We start from the raw sequence: 17,649 nt of genomic DNA, 5'->3' as shown, positions 1-17,649 counted from the left end.
GGAAAGAAGTGCTTTACAGCATTCACAAAACTGCCAGAAGCTGTTTCATCTCCACCTCGCAAGTGGAGATAAAGCCACAGAGGAGATAAGTGATTTACCTACAGTCACAGCAAGTTGTCACTTACTGTAAAACTCAAGACTCCAAATTCCATCCTGTGCTTATACCAGGCAATATGCTTTATTATAGGATAGCAGCAGCTTTTATTTATATACATAATCACACCATCTTAGATTTGTTCCCCAGCACTGCTGAAAAGGCATGGTATAAATCGGTACCCTCATTTACGGAAGTTCAGTCACATATCCAAACAGAAGTAGCACTGTTATTTCAAACAAAGAAGAAACCACCTGCCACTTGGAAGCTGGTCCCTCAAAACAGGTAGAGCACCTGCCGCTGTTACTCCATGACAAGAGCAGGGCTGGTAACAAGCTAATGCCCTTCCTGATTGAAGCAGAAGGGCATTTAAGCTTCTGCCTTGAAGCATACATAGGGAAGTCCCAAGCATGCTCTGCCTATAGTCTCCTTTCACATTAATGAAAGCAGATAACTCATTAATTTGCAACTCAAGTACTGCCTCTAGCTCCCCAGCTTTCCCCTTTGCACACAGAACCGTTTGCTATCAAACCCACAGAGTCAGATTGAGCAGAAATCAGTTGCCTAAACAGAGGCATCTGCTGACAGTGGAATGCACCAGTATATTCCACTTGGTCCCGCACTGCCAACCCCACATGCAAGGTACCCATACAAGCCTTCCTGTACCGAGCACCACAACAACACAGAATCACCACGGGTTTTTTCACGTGCTTCTACAGTCATTACAACATGCACTTTACTGTGGTACACATGCTATGATGCTCTGGCATATTTATAATATGATATATCACACACACATGCCTACACAAGCTCTACTTTTAGTAAGGAGAGCTCAAGCCAATTACCAAGTTCGGTAATCACAGCTAGATTGCAGTTATTCACAGAAAGACCATGCACTAACTGAAAAGTTACTCCCGACAAGGAGTTTGAGGAACTTAGATTTTGAAAGTTAACACAGGTGCTCTATTCATCCATTTCTCTTAAGGATATCTTGCAGACTTTCTTCAGAGAAAACCTCCTTATTTGTATTCTATCCCAAAACAACCCTGGAGTAATAAAGCAGCGACAGCTACTTCGGTTGTACTTAAAGGGCTTTACTCAAACAATGGCTTCTTTGCTAAATGATTCTGAACTGAGCTCTCATAGAGTCAGATCAGGCAAAGAAAATGGATGAGACTTTCCTAGTCCTACAGAGAAACTTAAGTTTGTAATAAGACGTTAACATTCCTCAGCACTTTCAAAATATTTACCCTGATGGCCATAGCCTAAGCTTCCCTCAAACTGACTGTCCTTCCTTGTATAGGCAACACACACCTGCACTTGGGGATGCAATTACACAAAGAATTAAACAGAAAGCACTACCAAGATCTGTATGTTAGTATTTAGTAACAGTAGCATTGTAATCATAATGAAAAGTGCTACTAGCATTCCTACCGGCTCTCCCCAGTTATGCCTCAGGTCTGGCTGGTCCCACTGGTACCAGGGGTCTCTCTCATGAAGAGACTTATCAGGGAGCTTGGGGTAGTCACCATACCTGTTAGAAACAGACAAAAAACCAAACATACCAGAAATCTGTATTAATTTAGATACATTTTGTAGGAGACAAAAATGTAGTATAAGATAGGCCTATGGAAATGGAAGACTTAAACATTACTTTGTTTTTATAGCTCCTATGTATACACATTTTTTAAATGCATACATGCAACTAGCACAACAATCGTCACCTTTATACCAGTCATTGTAACAAATAGCATTCTTCAAGGTGGCCTTTTCGGGCTATACTAGCTGGAAGAAAATGCGAGCTTAACTGAAATACAGAACCTTAGTTGTCTAGCATTTTGCACATGTCAAAATACTCCCCAACATTTAAACATCTCCTGAAATCTTTATTCCAGAGGTGGCTTTCCGTTCATCCCTCTTAGCCTTGCATTACAACAGCACACGAAGTCTCTCATACAGTACTTGATTCACACGGGCCTCCAACTCATTCCATTTGTTCCTGCTTTAAAACACGGATGTATGGCTTCAAAGCTCTACGCTCACGGCACAGCATCTCCAGGCGTTCAACAGAGACTACTGGCCTGCAGCTCCTCCCCGCAAAGCCTGGGCCTGCTCCCCGGCTGCAGGGGCACGGGACGCCGCCACTCACCCAAAGCCGTCGTCGGCGTAGGGCTCGTAGTCTTCCACCCGCATGTTGTACTTCTTTGCAGCAGCTGCCCGCTCCTCCGGTGTCCGGGGGTACGGCCCGGGCATCAGGTCCTTGGACATCTCCGAGGCTGGCGGGAGAGCAACAAGGCAGGGTGGGCGCGGGCCCCGCCGGCAGCCGCAGCCAGGCTGGGGAGGTCGCGCCGCCCTCACGCCCCGGCCGCGGGACCACCGGCCCGCCGCCCCAAGGACGCCCGCTCCGCCGCCGGCCGAGGCCCCCCGCGTCCGTCTCCCCGCTCACCCGCCCGCGCCCCTGGGGGCGCCCCTGCAGGCACCGCCGCGGCGGCCCGCGCCGCCCACAGCCGGGCGGCTGCCCGCTGCCAGAGGACACCGCGGAGCCCGGCCGCCGCCATCGCCGCCACCGCGCAGGCGCGGCTGACGGTGCCCGGTAGGGACGCACGAGCTCGGGGCGGGGCTAGCGAGGGGGCGGGGCTAGCGAGGGGGCGGGGCGACCCCTGCCACCGCCTGCGCCGCAGGGTACAAAGCCCCCGATCAGGGCATTAATTATCGGCTGCTGTATTACAATATTGACGTAAGAGCTAACGGACGGAAACGGCACCAGTGCGATATTTCACTCCGGCTGTCATCGTCTGAAGCGGGGTAATGGGAATTCATGGCAGGTATTCCCTTCCAGACACGGGGCAGCCTCCTGCAGAGCAGCCGGGTCGATGCTCAATCGGATCGATGCCATGGCTGGCGGCGTTATGCAAATGGCCTTCTTTGTATCAGTATCAATATTATTAGAGTTAATACCCGAATGTAATCGTCTTATCTCCATGGAGCCAGGGAAATGCGAACAGCTCAAATGGCATGTTAATTTAGTGATGCTATTCTTCAAATGTAAGTGATATATTATTGTAGGTAAAATCGATACGAGCATTAAAGGATTTTGCAGTTTACTTCATTATGTAAACTCTGTGGTAGTTGAACTCATTTCCCTTCAGTTATTCACATCAGCCGTAATGGGTAATGTCTCTATAACGATCTACATTATAAACCTTTGCAGATCAAAAACTATCATGGACAATTTGTCATTAAAGTCATTCCTTCTAATAACAACATTAATTGTAAACCTACTAATTGAATGAAGATAGTGATGAACCACAAAAATATATCCGAGATACAGCATGCCTGAGGTAGGGGCATTGTCTCAGGCTAGAGTAGGATCTTTTCACTTATCCCGAAGGAAGGCCTTGTCGTGTCGTTTTAGGGACGATGTCTTAATTCAGCTAACTCCCTTACAACCGAGTGTGCAGTGAAGTTAGTATGTCAATTAGTTATTTATAAAGTCACTAACTCGGGGCCCAACCCTCCAGTGCAGAGGCTGCTGGTGTTTTCTGTGGAGCAGCATTCGGTGCCTGTCCCACCTCTGCAGCGTGCGGCGCTTTGGGGACAACAGCGTTGTGCTGGAAGTGGGGACCTGCGGTTCCCAGCTGCGCCGTCCGTCTGGGCTCAGACCTCGCTGCAGGCTCCGATCGTGGTCAGCTGCTCCTTACATCGGCTCTTCACCACTGGGTATTTACCTTCTGTCTTCATGCTTGAGTCTTCCACAGGTGTGGCTCAAGCTTCCTAAGCACCTAAATATGTTTGCAAATATGTTGTAAAAATTTTTCTTAACCTGTACAGGAGTAGTGCTGTAGATTTAAAGGGCAAGGGGGCACTCATTTTCCTAGAAACTAAGCACATTAATACATTTTGGAAGGACAAAGGAAGATAGATGGCATTATTCTCATGAAGGCAAAGCTCTACGCAGCTAGAACAGCAAATCCATCTACTCTAAGACGAAAACCACTCAACGCCAGAGACCAAAATTTTCTCAAGAGCTGCTGCCTCACGTGGCACTCATTCTTGGGAAATAGCAATCATTGTTCCTGATGCTTCCAGATTAAAAGCAAAACACAGACTTTGTCTCACGTAATAAACATACACTAAGAAAAAAATTCAGTAGCTCTGGCCCTCCGCACACGCGTCATGAAATCTTGCTAAATGATGTAGTGACACAACGTCTGTCCATGACCGAAAGTCGGAGGTTAGTTACACCGAGCAGCGCTGCGTATTTTTTCTTGTAGCAAGTGTTAATTAAACTTCTGGTTTTCGGGCACGACACAGGGCTGCACGCTCCCTGCAGACGGGCCGGGACCGCGGGCTGTTGCCGCCTCAGCCAGGGCCCGGCAGCCAGCGGCGCCGGCAGAGCAACGCCCGGCAACGCTGTAAGCCGGCAGGGCGGCGCCGGGCCAAGCCCCGAGGGCCACGAAGGCCCGCACGAGGCTCCTCAGAATATCCTTTCTGTTTCCTGCCGTGGGTCTTTCCGCGCGTGCGCTCCCAGCTCCCACAGGCGCCCAAAAACCTTGGAAAGGGCCAAAACGCGGAGGGGCACAGGGGCCGCCCCCAGCCTCCCCCCGCGCGGGGGCGCTGCTCGCCGCCGCCGCCGCTCCCTCCTGCCCTCTCCATGGCGCCCCTCTGCCTCCCGCCTTCTCCCTTCGCTTCCGGCGTTGCCATGGGCGGGCAACTTCCGCTTCCGGCTTTCTAGTTCCGGGTTCTCCGGTGGAGGCGGCGATGGCGGCGGCCTCCTCCTCGGCGGCGTCCGCGGGCTGCCGGGAGGGCCCGGCGGTAGCGGCAGGGTCCGGCTGGAGCGACTCCCAGTTCCGTCGTTACTCTTTCGAGACGCGGCCCATCCCGCGGCTCAGCCACAGCGACCCCCGCGCCGAGGAGCTCATCGAGAACGAGGTGCGGTGGGCAGCGGCGGCTCGGCCCGGCCCGGGGACTGCGGCGGGGCCGGGAGCGGCTTGTGCTTTGCGGCGTGGGGGCTGCCAGCCCTGACCGTCAGGCCGGGCAGAGCAGGGCCCGCAGAGCGGCTCGCAGGGTGCGGGGCTCTCCCGGGTCCTAGCGCCGCCCGGGTGCACCCACCCACCCCCCCATGCCGGCTCTGTCCCTCTGGGCTACCGCGCTGCCTGTCGCGGAGCGCCCGCCATACCCCCTCCCCGCGCGGGCTCGGTTGTTGCCGCTGTCCCGCTCCTCTTAGTTGTAGTGGACATTTCTTTTCGGTGCCCCAGTGTTGAGTTGTGAAATTTGCAGGAAACGTTTGCCTTAAGTGGTTTGTTGTCGGGATGGAAATCGTGGAAATGTTGTGTAAAACCATGGGCACACGTTCGTTATTTTCTAAGTGAGAGTGGCCGCAGATGTGAAGGTTGCCTTGCAGTAGAGGCTCTTGTATTGGTTCTGGACAAGCTCAATCTAGTTTTGGTAAGATTGCTAGTTGTTTTTTTTTAAAGAAAGCCTGCAAGAAGGGAAGTTGTGTATGCACAGCTTGGAAACACAGCAGCTGTCATTCCTGTTTGAGTTGCTTGCTATTTATAGGTGAGGAGATAGGTGATGTCCTTTGTCTTCCTTTTGTACTGGTTCTTTTTTTGGTGTAGAAGAGATGGGGTAATCTCAGTTTTTCGACGGCTGAAAGTTATCTGCGATCCTCTGAGGAAAGAGATGAGTGTTGTCTCTGTTTCTGTATTCAGAGGTATCTTTCTGCCAACATTTACGCCTTCATAGCTGAGGCTGGAAGTGACCAGACAGAATCTACTGTGTCTCCTTGCTACGTGGCAGGACCAAGTAGGCCTAAAACTGTTCCCAGCTAGTGTTTGTCTAACCTCATGTGTTAGAAATTAGCAAAGTAGGTAGTGGAATCTGTCCCATTGCTACCAGGAGCTTACTTTAGGAGCAGGCCACCACTTTCTTAAAACTGCCTGTCATGTTTTGCTTGTCTTTCTCCCCAGACCAAGGTATCTGATTACTCTAAATGCCTTTTGCAATTCCCTATTTTCAAAGAGAATTTGTGTGGTTGCAATAATGAATGTGATCGCTCTCAAGTTCAAGAGGTCCTTGAATCAATAAGCTTCCTGTTTCCCTCCAGGAGCCTGTGGTGCTGACAGATACAAATCTGGTTTATCCTGCTCTGAAATGGGACCTGGACTACCTCCAGGAAAACATTGGCAATGGGGACTTCTCAGTGTACAGTGCCAGCACACACAAGTTTTTGTACTACGATGAGAAGAAGATGGCCAATTTCAAGAACTTCAAACCCAAGTCAAGCAGGGAAGAGATGAAGTTTGCTGAGTTTGTGGACAGACTCAAAGAAATACAACAAAAAGGCGGTGCTGAGAGGTAAGTGATCTGTGGAGGTTTCTACATTTCTACAAGTCTAAGTAGGGGGTAAGTTTCTCTTCAGTGAGTGTTGATGATTAAAACCTCTCAAACTTTCCATTTTTTTATAGCCCTGCTTTTCCTGCAGGGCTGCTACTTGACAGCAGCCTAGTTACCTAATAAAAAAAGTCATACCGTTAGTTAATCAAACTGTTCACATTGTCTGCAGAGACTTATTTTCTTTTTCTTCTCTGTCTGAGGCAGGGTTTGAATAGAGAAAGCCTTAAGCTTCCCTTTCTTTTGGCAGACTGTGGTATTGGTAGAGGAGCTTAGTTATCTGATTAAAAGGTATGGGCTATAGCACTCAGCCTTTTTTACAGAATACCAAGGTAGCTGCTGCTAATCCTCTTTCGGAAAGATGAGAAAAGGTTGCATACGTGTTGGTGGTGATGGCCTGCACCCCTAACAGAGCTGTAAGTTACTGAGAGGAGTTTCACGTTTATATGGAATATAACTAATAGCAACTGTACTTAACCCTCAGTTAATTTTATCAGTCACCAGCCCTCTAAAAGGACTTTATTGTGTCTTAATTGGAAGCAACTCTGTGCTTGTATCCACTTGTCATCTGTGCCTTTCTCTTCTTTCTCAGCTTTGGGTGTGCTTTTGCCAAGAGAGAAGGCAGTCCTTGAGCTTAAAAATGCATTTTTCTTCCAGCATTGCAGGCAGTAGTCTGTAATACTGCAATTGTTAATACAGATGTTTGATTCCTCTGATCATCTATGTCTAAATATAAGTTTGGCTTTAAAGTAACTTGATACTGAAACGTGCTGGGTTTCCTGAGCCCTTTTTTGCCCTCATGCACTTCTAGTAGAAGAGGTAACTTATCGCAAATGAGTTAGAGTGGTGACATTTATCGGGGGTTTATTCATGAGTGTGTTTGATATTTGATAGTGGCCAGCCTGTTTACAGTTTCCTCCTCCTGCACTGTGAGGGGTTGCTCTAAAATTCTAATTTTTCCCTTGTGATTGTTCAAGCAGAACTGAGTTCTGTTCCCTTCTGTACCAGGAAATCTTTCAGCAAAGTTTGGGGACTTTCTGAAACTGTTTCCTTCCACAGGTGTTTATGGTGTGTGGTGATAGAACAGAATCTCTAGGAGTTATGTCTCTTTGTTTTGAAATCTTTCTGAAGAGATGCAGAGATGTCTTTATGTTCATGACAAAGCTTAATACTTGATTTCTGCTTGTCTCTGGGAAAATACAGGCTATATCTGCAGCAAACCCTGAATGACACAGTTGGAAGGAAGATTGTGGTGGATTTCCTTGGCTTCAACTGGAACTGGATTAACAAACAGCAAGGGAAACGTGGCTGGGGTCAACTGACTTCTAACTTGCTTCTTATTGGCATGGAAGGTAAGCAGTTTCCTCTGACTGGAGGAGAAGGGGAGAAGATTTGGTCAGCAGTTCTGTATTTCAATTCCAGAAGGTCTTTCAAACGGATTTTCCACTGGTTTCTAAGTGTTCCTTCAGAGCAGGCAGTTTAAAGCTTTGTGTTGGGAGGGGACTGTTGCCCCAACTTAAGCTGGGTTATAGAGAGGAAACAACCAAAGGAATAGCCTGTGTTTCCCCAGGGACGTACTGTGAATGCCTGGATGTCATCTGCTCATGGAGAGGCTCTGTGTGATGCTGGTAGGGCTGTGTTTTCAGTAATTGCTAATCATATTCTGAGACCTGTTTATTGTTTGAATGCTTCAGATGCTGTAGATTTAAAATGATCAGAGTCTGCAGATTTAAAATGCAACAGCATTTGCAAGTTGAGCAAAGTTAGTCTTCTGGACTTTTCTTAGCATGTCCGATGTCTACCCAGGAGGAAATGTTGATTATTCTGTGAAGCATTTGTTCTTATTTGAGCTGGTACACTGTGGGGAGGAATTCTCTTTCAATTAAGAGCTGAATTTCTTCTTGGAAGGCTAGAGTGCACTGGAGAACTTGAAGATGGATAAATCCTAAAAATATCTGGATAGAGTGGAATTCCAAAATCCATGTGGAGACTGACTCATAGGCAGGTGCCTTAGAAGACAGAGGTACTACTACGCTGTTGAAAAGGAGAGCATTCTAGCAGAATGTAATTTCAATAACTGGGCAAGGAACGTACACAGCTTTGTGAAGCGGGATGGCCTATAATAAATGTGGCTGTCACATCCAATTATAATTACTTGGCAATTCGTGGCTGTTCAGTTCTGACAGCAGATATTTTTTCCCCTTTGCAACAAGTCATACTCAATTTACAGTAGTTTGCCACTTGTTTTACTAGCTGACAGAAGAGAACTTCATATAAAAGCACTGCACCAATGCTTCCCTACAGGTCATAATATGGTCACTAAAATCCTATTATCAACAGGTTACACACAAGAACCAAGGAATTGTCTGGAACCAGTGTGTGCTAGAAAAAGGAATGTCTTTACAGGAGCATGTGATTGTATGATCTATTTAATGAAGTTATGGGGTAAACTGTTATCTTAATTCTCTTTAGTGAAAATACATATAAAAAGTAAGCTAAAAGAATAATATCTGAATTGGCAAACAGCCTGAAAAATGTAGTTGTGAGGGGTACAAAATGACCCACTGTATTTAAATATTTGATTAAATTTAAGATCTAGTGGCGACAGTCAAGCTTCATAACTATTAATCAGACTGAGGGGGTGGTATTGGGAGCCCCGATGACAAAGAGATTTGTTTACTTGTTTTCTTGCAAAACTACTAGGACTTTTTCCAAAATCAGACTGTTAGACTCCTTTTCTCTAGACTAATAATTTTTGGAAGTCCATTCCACAACTTGTCATCTAAACAGTGTTTTATGAAAAAGCTTCCCGTCAAACATTCACCATCTGCTGTTCATGGAAACAAGCTGGAAATCCTAGTCCTGTAGAGCATAAGTTGCTGAATATGGATTTAGAATGGAAATTAAGTGGGATAGCAACTGCTCAATAAAGGCTGACTGATATAGTGATCAGTTTGTAACGTTCCTATGGTCATTTTCCTTGTTTAGTTTTCTGAATATGTGGGAGTGTATTTACTGTCTTTAGCAAGGAATATAGCTTGCTTCCGTCTTTCATACCTGTACGTGAGAGTGTCTTGATTATCATCCTTTCTCTCTGTGTAGGGAATGTGACACCAGCTCATTATGATGAGCAGCAGAACTTCTTCGCTCAGATTAAGGGTTACAAGAGGTGTATCCTGTTCCCCCCTGATCAGTTTGAATGCCTCTACCCTTACCCAGTGCACCATCCGTGCGACAGACAGAGCCAGGTGAGAATAGCAGATCTGTTCTCTGCTCCATGCCAAAAAAGGGCATTTGTGAAGATGCTAGGTGAGAGGAAGCTGCACTGGAATTAAAGCTGCATACCATTTGCTGAGCTTTTGCAAAATCTGTGTTCAGATCTGTTAACTGGTGAATACATTGAGAACAGATGGAAGGAGTGGTGGTGTTCCTGTTTGTGTCTGGTCCTGACTTGCAAGTGCTAGGGCTATAAACATCTCCTTACTGCTGGGCACAACTGGGCTGCAGTTGCTGCCTTCTCTGTTCTGTTTCACTGATCGCTTGGTCAAACACAGATTTGCTCAGAGACAAATTGCAGGACTCCTGTCTAGGTTGGTGGTACTTTGGGGGTACTGCAGGACCTCGCAATGGAGTTAAGACACGAATGGGAATGTAAAAGCCATATAGGGAAGATGAGGAGGATTTGATACTGACAGCCAATAATGAGGACTGTCATTGCGGGAAGTTCTCCTGAGTTTCTTGATGTTTTCTTCCGTTAGGTGGACTTTGACAATCCTGACTATGAGAAGTTTCCGAACTTCCGGAGCGTGGTTGGCTATGAGACGGTGGTGGGTCCGGGGGATGTGCTATACATACCTATGTACTGGTAAGAAGGATGGCGGGACTGCACAGTGACCAGCAAACAGAGGTTTAAAAGGTCTTCTGCTTAAAGTGTTGGGTTGGCTTTTAAGAGAATTTTGTTTTGACTTCTCCAGCAAGTATGGTATTTTCTTTGATATCTTGCGCCAATCTGTGTCCTATCTGTTGGATGGGAGTGGTAATTCTCCCTGACACTACGTTATTGTGCGAGTACTCCACTAACGTGTGCGAGAAGAGGAACTATATTTAAATAAGGAGAGCTTTCCAGAAGTTCTGAGGTCTTGATGATGGAGGTATAGGGCAAGGCTTGTCTTGTGCAGTCTGAACTCATCCATCCAAGGTATTTCACTATAAGCTACAGCAATAGTTTTTTCTCTTTTTTGTGTGGTTTCCATGCAGGTGGCACCACATTGAGTCTCTCCTGAATGGGGGGATTACCATCACTGTGAACTTCTGGTACAAGGTGAGTACAAGCACCTTCCTGCGCAGCTTGGATAGCTCTATCCAAGAGGATTTTTTCAGGTAGATGTCTATTAGCACTTGTTGTCGATATGAGAACTTCATTGCACTAAATCCTTTGCATTAAAGCTGAAAGCTACTTTCTCCCTTTCGAGTGGTGTGTGAAGAACTGGGTGGCTGGGAGAAGGTGGAAAATCTGCCAATTCAGGAAGCATGCAATGAGCTATTTTTGATATTTCAGGGTGCCCCAACCCCAAAGAGAATTGAATATCCATTAAAGGCTCATCAGAAAGTGGCGATAATGAGGAACATTGAGAAGATGTTGGGAGAAGCCTTAGGAAATCCACAAGAGGTACAAAAAAGAACCATATAGTCACTGCTGTTGAAATTGTTACGGCTTAATGCAAAACTCAAGATGCCAACTATTTGGCTCTGCAGGTGTCAGTGTCGCGAATGAGTGGTTTAGAGGCCGCTTAAAGTGAGGGTGGGAGAAAGCAGGGTTGCTCTGTTGCTGTGAATGGTTCTTCCTGCTGTTCAGAAGGTCCTTTGACTACAAAAAGGCAAGCTCTTTAAATTATAATTGTGGAGAGGACCACTACAAACAATGGAGTAATTGTTCTTCTATGTGGGGGAAGGTGCACTCTGGCTTTGGGCACTGCCAGGAAAGTGTTGCTCCCAAAGTCTCCTTAACCTTCTGTGCAGCAACAATACCCAGTATTTGCCAAAAAAATGAAACTGTTTTACCTGTTGAATCCAAATTTCTTAAATAAGAGAAATCTTTTCTATTAAGTCATGCACTTCCCCCTTAACGCACGTCTCAGTCATCTCTGATTTCTTTGCAATTTTAACCAACTGGTATTTCAGAAAAACAGATTGAAGCGCTAAGAGTATGCTTTTGAAGATCTCGTGCTGATATGAAAGTGGAAATACTGGATGTGAATAGAAGTGTTTTCATGGTCTGTAACCCTTATCACTGTGCAGGAACTCCTCTTTAATGCACTCATGTGAGATCATGCCTCTCCCCTGAGATTATCTTACTGCCATAGCATGCTGAACTTCTCTCAGTGATGAGGCAGTGCTGAGAAATGGGAGTGGTCTTGACTGAAAACAAAACCTTAGCAAAATCATCAGTCCTAGTCTTCCTTCCAAGTGACCTCACAGACCAGAGAGGATTCAATGAGTAAGCATGTTCCTTCTCTGCTCTGCGAAAGCAAACCCTGATGACTGTTGGCTCCTTTTAATAGCATCTACTGAGAAATCACAAATCTAGGGTGGGAAGTGAAAAAGTTTCAAACAAATACCGTGGATGCAATGTTTTGGTGACAACTAAAGTTGGGTGTTGGCAGAGAACCTTGCAATTTTGGTAGGGTATTTGAGGGTGTGCGCAAGGGTGCCCCAGTGCTTTATCTAGAAAATACTTTGAAACTGATTCAGTGTACCTTAAGCTCAGTTTGTACGCCGAGATCCTCTGCCCTAGGCCGCTCAGCTCATAAAGTGTTGTGATGCAGAGGGAGCAGGTTCTGCAGCTGCCATTTCTGTGTAACTGTCCCGGCTAACGATCTGTTTTTGCTTTGAACAGGTGGGTCCCTTGTTGAATATGATGATTAAGGGACGGTATGACTAATGCCTGGCTGCCCGGGTGACTGATGTTGGAGCTGCTTTGTTCACAAGCAATGGAAGATACTGAGCGCTAGTATTGCACGCAGCACTTAACAGACTGATGGGTTTCCTGGCCCGTCCCTGCCCCACTACAACAAAGAGGGCTACTGGAACTGCAAAACCGTTAGTACCCCATTCATCCTCCACTCTCATCTAACCGAACCTCCCAAGAAAGAGTCTGCACTTACTGGAAGCTGGATTCATGCTCACTAACTTGTTTTTTGTCCCTCTGCCCTGTTTGCCACAACAAGGAGCATGGCTTCTGGCACTCGGATGTGTTGCTTCAGGATTTTCAGGCATTTGAAGAAGAGCTTGGAGGAGAACCAGGAGTGATCTTGTTTCCTCAGCCTCATGGGGTTTGGGCCTCCTGGCTGGGTTTATGTGTTGGTGCCTGCAGTGGATATAAGATGGGAAGCGATAGGTTTCGCAGTCCTCTGTTGTTAGAGGACCTGTCCATGCTCAACTCTGGCACCTTTTTGTATAACGGAAACGAACATGTGAGATGGCCTGTGTGTGATGAGCAACTGGACAAATGATTCAATTTCTTCAACTTAAGACATCTATGCTTTGGACTTAGTACAGGGTAGAGATCAGAGTGAATTCATCTAGTGTGTGAGTGCCAAATCCTACGCTCTCCAAATAACATCTGTGTTGTAGGAGTCTAGATAAACCTCCTTTTTGACAGCTTTCTCTGGGGAGTGAAGGCTTCTCTCCCGCTCTTCTGAAGCTGCAGTGTGGTTAAAAGAGGATGTAGCATTATGAAGGGAGATGCATAAATGCCAGGGCACTCTCCAAATCTTGAATGATTAAGCCACATTTTTAAATGAAATTCCCCAGGGGTGCTGAGCAGGACTGTCAAAACGCAGTGTCAGATAGGTACAGAGCCTCCCTTCTCCCCACCAGGGGTGCTGGCTCCTCAGACTAACGTGGGAAAGTGCCCTTTTTACTGAAACTGCAAGAACTCAAGTGTGTGTGGCTGCACACAGGTGCGCATGTTTGTCTGATGTTGTGTGGCTCCTGTCCATCAGTTAAATCCATGCCAATGTGCGGTTCCCCTCCTTGTACAGTCACGTGAAAGAGGTCAGGGTTTTCTGTTTAAATGTGGTTAAGTTTATCTTGATCCTTTTTGTGTTCCGGGACTTGACACGGCAGGCCAGGAAGTGACAAAACCAGGGCATAGGAACCAGACAAGCCTCTGTTTAAGAGTCCTCAGCAATCACTCTGAAAAATCATTTTGCTTTCCTCCTCCTCCTCTTCCATGCAAAAGCCTTAGGCTCATATGGAGGCTGGCTTTTTATTCCCTGAGGTGTGCTGCACTGCTGTCCCTGGTTTGGGGGTGGTGCAAAGGTCTTGTATATTTAATACGGTTGTAATGGGTCCCAAGAGCTAGAGGTGGGAGAAGCTGTTTCATAGCCCATATATCTCATCCCAGAGAATAGTGGGGAAGTTGTTCTATTGAGACTTCCCATTGTTTCCCCCCTTGTTCTTTGGGGCTTGTTCTGACATGGGATTCTGATAAATGTGTTGAGAACATGCCACTCAAGAAGCGCTCCATCTTTGGCCTCGGGCCCCACCTTTTGCTGGGACAGCTCATGCACTGTTTGCTGTAAGCTTGTCTTGCACAAAGGTGAAAGGCTTCTCAAACAGGAGGTCCCAGGGGCTAGTTTTCTAGCTGCTTTATAGGTCAGAACAAATGCAGTGTAATTGGCAGCTGCAGGGTCCTTGTTTAAGAAATATGTCCGTGTCACTGAGTAGTCTGACTGCCATGTTACTTGTTGCAGACTCTCCAGAGCTGTGGTTAGATCCATACGAAGGTCATTCAGCTGGATACTTACCAATGCTCAGCCTTTGGCCAGGTGGGGAAGAAGGCTAAGCTGCTGATTCTGGCCAAAAGCAAGGCCTTCCCAGCAATCCTGGGCACATGCCCTTGGTTGAAAGATGCTCAAATGAAATCCCATCTCTGTGCTATTTATTCAGTACGTGGTAGTCGCCAGTACTACTTGTTAGGCACCATCAACCCTTGAAGCTCAGGGTGGGAGTTCATATCCCATGTGGAGAGAGAATGGTACTTACAGAACTTTAGGATCCTTTTTTTTTCTTTATTTGCCAAAGGTCTAACTTTTAAAGTGTCTGAACAGGTTTTGCTGCACTTGACTTCGTGAAAGCTCATTTACAATGCACTGATGGACTGACTCCCCCCCTTCCCTTTTCACCTTGTGCTTTCAATGCCCCTTGCCATGGTATTGGGAAGCTGTGTGTGTTCTCTGCTAGGGGTGTGTGTGCAGGGGGTGGGGTGTGACAAACACACGGTACCTTCTGAAGTGTAGTTCTTAAATACAACCAATGTTGAACAACAGAACTGTGTAGCTTTTGTTTTGTGAGTGGCTGTATAGGAGAGCTGCATAAGGAGATGTATGTATAAAGCCACCTTTCAATCTTTCTAATAACTCCGCTTGTGTTCTTCACTGGTGAAAGCTGCTGGTCTCCGCAACTGCTTTCAAAACAGCAATACCAACTGTGTTACTGTGTGTCTTCACGACTTTCCCCATACTACTTCCTAAGCCTGAAAGGAAAGCTGGGAATAAAATGGTATCCTTGAACCGTCTCAACAACAAGTGTTGATGGGGAGGGAACAAATTCCCCTCCCTGCTGACTTGAATGGTGTCGCCGTGCTCTGGTCACTGACGGGATGGTGGAGCAAACTACACTATCAGGTCTAATGAGTTCTATCAGTTGCTTATCCTTTGGGATAGCTTGTTCTCCATTTGGTCCTTTATCCGATTCATACTTTGGTCAAGGAGATTTTTGGGGGATGCTTCCTCTGTGTAGCTCTGCTGTATGTTAGCAGCCTTGGGTGATGGAGTCCTCTCCAGCTAGTAAAGACACAGGTTATTTTATGGTAATATTAACTCTACAGCAATCTTGTCGTCTAACCATCAGTGAAATGTTGGCTAAATCCAAACAAATTTCTGATGTGTAGTAAAATGGGGAAGAGTTAAATAGAGATTAGGGATATTGGGGGTGGGGGGGGGAGAGAGAGACAGCCTGGGGTACCACGATTGGCATTCTCTCCTCGTGCCCTTGGAGGACAGGGTGAACATGGAGGGAGGAGGAAAGACAAGTGGATAAAGTCTTCTGTGACCATGGGCGTTCACACTTCCCTGCTGTGCCTGCTGGGATCATCATCTCTGAACACACTTGCTTCTGTTCCACTGAACTTAGTGGTCTGTTGTATCTGATCCTACAGTCTTTCTGTTGTGCACATGCCTCTTGGGTGACATGCACGGCTGGCACTGCAAAGCTCAGAAATGTCTCAGCTTGTGCAGAGAAGCAGAGGAAACTGAGGTATGAGAACTGTGTCATTTGAAAACCAGATCAGACTTGAAGATTTTTCACTTGTACTTTTAGTCTTTTTCTTGTTTGCTTTTATTACCTTAGGTTCTATAATACCTTTCTTCTCTTTTGTTTCCCCCATTTCCCTGTTCCTTCAAAAGTGAGGTTTTTCTAAGGAGAAGTGACCTTTCTCTTAATCCTTGTAGATCATGGCTGCAGGATCTTTCCTGTAGAAAGAGAAGAGCATGGGTTTTTAGGCTGATGTGCTGTTTTACCCCCTTGGTGATCAGGGTCAGGCTCGGCTCAGTGATGACCCAGGAAATTTGGAGTAATAAAGCAGGTCCAAGGTGAAGCCAGCGGGTCAGGATCAGGGCTGGGGTTGAGGAGGTATAAGACACAGGCTGCCCCTGGATCGCAGCTAACACAGGTGGGGGTGAAGGGGGAGACCCTCAGCATCAAAGCAGCTCTTGAGGGAAAGAGGGGCAGCCTGTTTCTTTTCTTTACAGCAGTTCTTGCCAATGAGCAAGCCGACCTTGAACACTCTTTAAAGTCCTCAAATGGGGACGGTGCACTCAGGCTCTTGACAATCTCTTGGCAGGCCTCTGTGTTGATGTGGTCAACCCATGCTGCTGTCCCAGCCCTGGAAGCAGAGCAGCAACTGCAACAGGGACTACTGCCTTTGCACATGTTTTTTTAAAGTGCTTTTCTCTAAGCCTCCCTTCTGCCATATGTGTGCGGGGAGCTTCCTTGCACTCCCTTTGGTTTATGCTCTTCTTCTTCTGTTCCTGTTCTGGAGACGGCACCTCTCCCGTCAGTGTCCTGGGAAGTCCTCAAGTCACCATCTTCCCTGGGCGCTTTTCTGCATTGGTGCTGCCTAGAAGGAAAGGGAAAGAGATGCCGTTACTGTGACAAACACATGCAAAGTAAGTTCTAATTACTGCCTCACAAAGTCAAATATTTGTTGCAAGCAGAGGACTAATTGTGGGGGGAGGGAGCGGAAGTCGAGGCTCTTGGAGTGTAAGTGGAACAGATGCCCGGACGCCTTGGGGAAACGCAGCTTTCCTCTACAAATCAGAGCTTTAAATTACAAGGCTTTTACCAAAGAGAACAGTTGTGGGAAGTCGTCTGCTCTCATTTGCGTAATGGCTTCTGTCACTGGTGATTAGACACAGGATGAAGGAAAAGAAATTTGACAATTAGGAATGAGCGATCATTAATCAGAATCTTTGTTAGAAGGAGGGAAGGGGGGGAGAATATCCCTCAAACAATGGAGGCAGCCACTAGAGCCACAGTGAAGTCCATGAGATGCATAACTCTGAGTGCTACTGTTGCTCTACAGAGCCCCCTCCGCCTAGGTACGGAGCAGCAGCAAGGCTCTTGGCTTGGGTGGAAAGCTTGCGGAGGAAGGCAGCTAGGCAAAATCCTTCCCGTGCTGCTCAGTGATTCTCAGCTATCTGCTTAGTAAGGGGGAGAGCACATCTTGGAGCCCTCTCCTTGCCCCATCAACAACTGGCGTTTCCTTCTCAGTGCCTGGCTGCAAGCTGCCAGCAAAAAACACAGAAACAACTTCTAAAATTTTTGCGGTCTCCTTTACCCACAGCTTGCATGCAGCCTTGCAGTTTCTGGTGCGGCGGAGAGCTGGCACAGGCCTTGACTGGCATGCAGAAAGATTAGGACAAGCAAAATGAAAGCAGTTCCAGGCTCTTTTCCTGATAGTGTCATTTTCTACAAGAGCACGGAGGAACGTGATGGGCTGCATGACAGGTAAATAAAAGAAGGCAGTTGTGACTTCTCTATGTCTGTCGTTTGCTGGCTTAGCTCATCATCCAGCCATGCACAATCCAGTTTAT

The 17,649-nt window shown here is 46.8% G+C and overlaps 2 protein-coding genes across 3 annotated transcripts in view; one reads left to right on the top strand and one right to left on the bottom strand.

Moving 5' to 3' along the window:
* LOC142084220 (NADH dehydrogenase [ubiquinone] 1 beta subcomplex subunit 8, mitochondrial-like) overlaps positions 1-2,704 on the bottom strand; it is a 44,054-nt gene extending 41,350 nt beyond the window's left edge. The window contains exons 1-3 of the mRNA XM_075154543.1: positions 2,541-2,704; positions 2,244-2,370; positions 1,529-1,628 (exon numbers count right to left, since the gene is read on the bottom strand). Of these exons, the coding sequence (XP_075010644.1) occupies positions 1,529-1,628; positions 2,244-2,370; positions 2,541-2,652 (339 nt within the window). The 5' untranslated portion in view covers positions 2,653-2,704. The remainder of the gene's footprint in view (positions 1-1,528; positions 1,629-2,243; positions 2,371-2,540) is intronic.
* Positions 2,705-4,818: 2,114 nt separating this feature from the next.
* Positions 4,819-14,825, top strand: HIF1AN (hypoxia inducible factor 1 subunit alpha inhibitor). 2 transcript variants are annotated; one of them, XM_075154532.1, is made up of 8 exons: positions 4,819-5,026; positions 6,204-6,454; positions 7,694-7,842; positions 9,593-9,738; positions 10,249-10,355; positions 10,748-10,811; positions 11,049-11,159; positions 11,680-12,368. In XM_075154532.1, exons 1-8 carry the CDS (start codon positions 4,856-4,858, stop codon positions 11,704-11,706), a joined length of 1,026 nt encoding a protein of 341 aa, XP_075010633.1. In that variant the 5' UTR covers positions 4,819-4,855; the 3' UTR covers positions 11,707-12,368. The 2 variants fall into 2 exon arrangements, with proteins under 2 accessions (XP_075010633.1, XP_075010631.1); XM_075154530.1 differs by lacking the exon at positions 11,680-12,368 and adding an exon at positions 12,387-14,825 and having other exon boundaries at positions 4,820-5,026.
* The last annotated feature ends 2,824 nt before the right edge of the window (positions 14,826-17,649 follow it).

The sequence above is a fragment of the Calonectris borealis genome, chromosome 7 (assembly GCF_964195595.1).
Source record: "Calonectris borealis chromosome 7, bCalBor7.hap1.2, whole genome shotgun sequence".
Classification (NCBI taxonomy): domain Eukaryota; kingdom Metazoa; phylum Chordata; class Aves; order Procellariiformes; family Procellariidae; genus Calonectris; species Calonectris borealis.
The sequence above is the reverse complement of the archived record's forward strand: the minus strand, read 5'-3'. Positions and strand labels throughout refer to the sequence as shown.

What these genes read in the sequence shown, in the direction of transcription:
- HIF1AN (XM_075154530.1), top strand. Translation starts at nt 4,856, where the DNA reads ATGGCGGCGGCCTCCTCCTCGGCGGCGTCCGCGGGCTGCCGGGAGGGC. An exon ending in AGGAGCTCATCGAGAACGAG is followed by an intron (nt 5,027 to 6,203) that starts GTGCGGTGGGCA and finishes GTTTCCCTCCAG; the next exon opens with GAGCCTGTGGTGCTGACAGA. An exon ending in CGTGCGACAGACAGAGCCAG is followed by an intron (nt 9,739 to 10,248) that starts GTGAGAATAGCA and finishes TTCTTCCGTTAG; the next exon opens with GTGGACTTTGACAATCCTGA.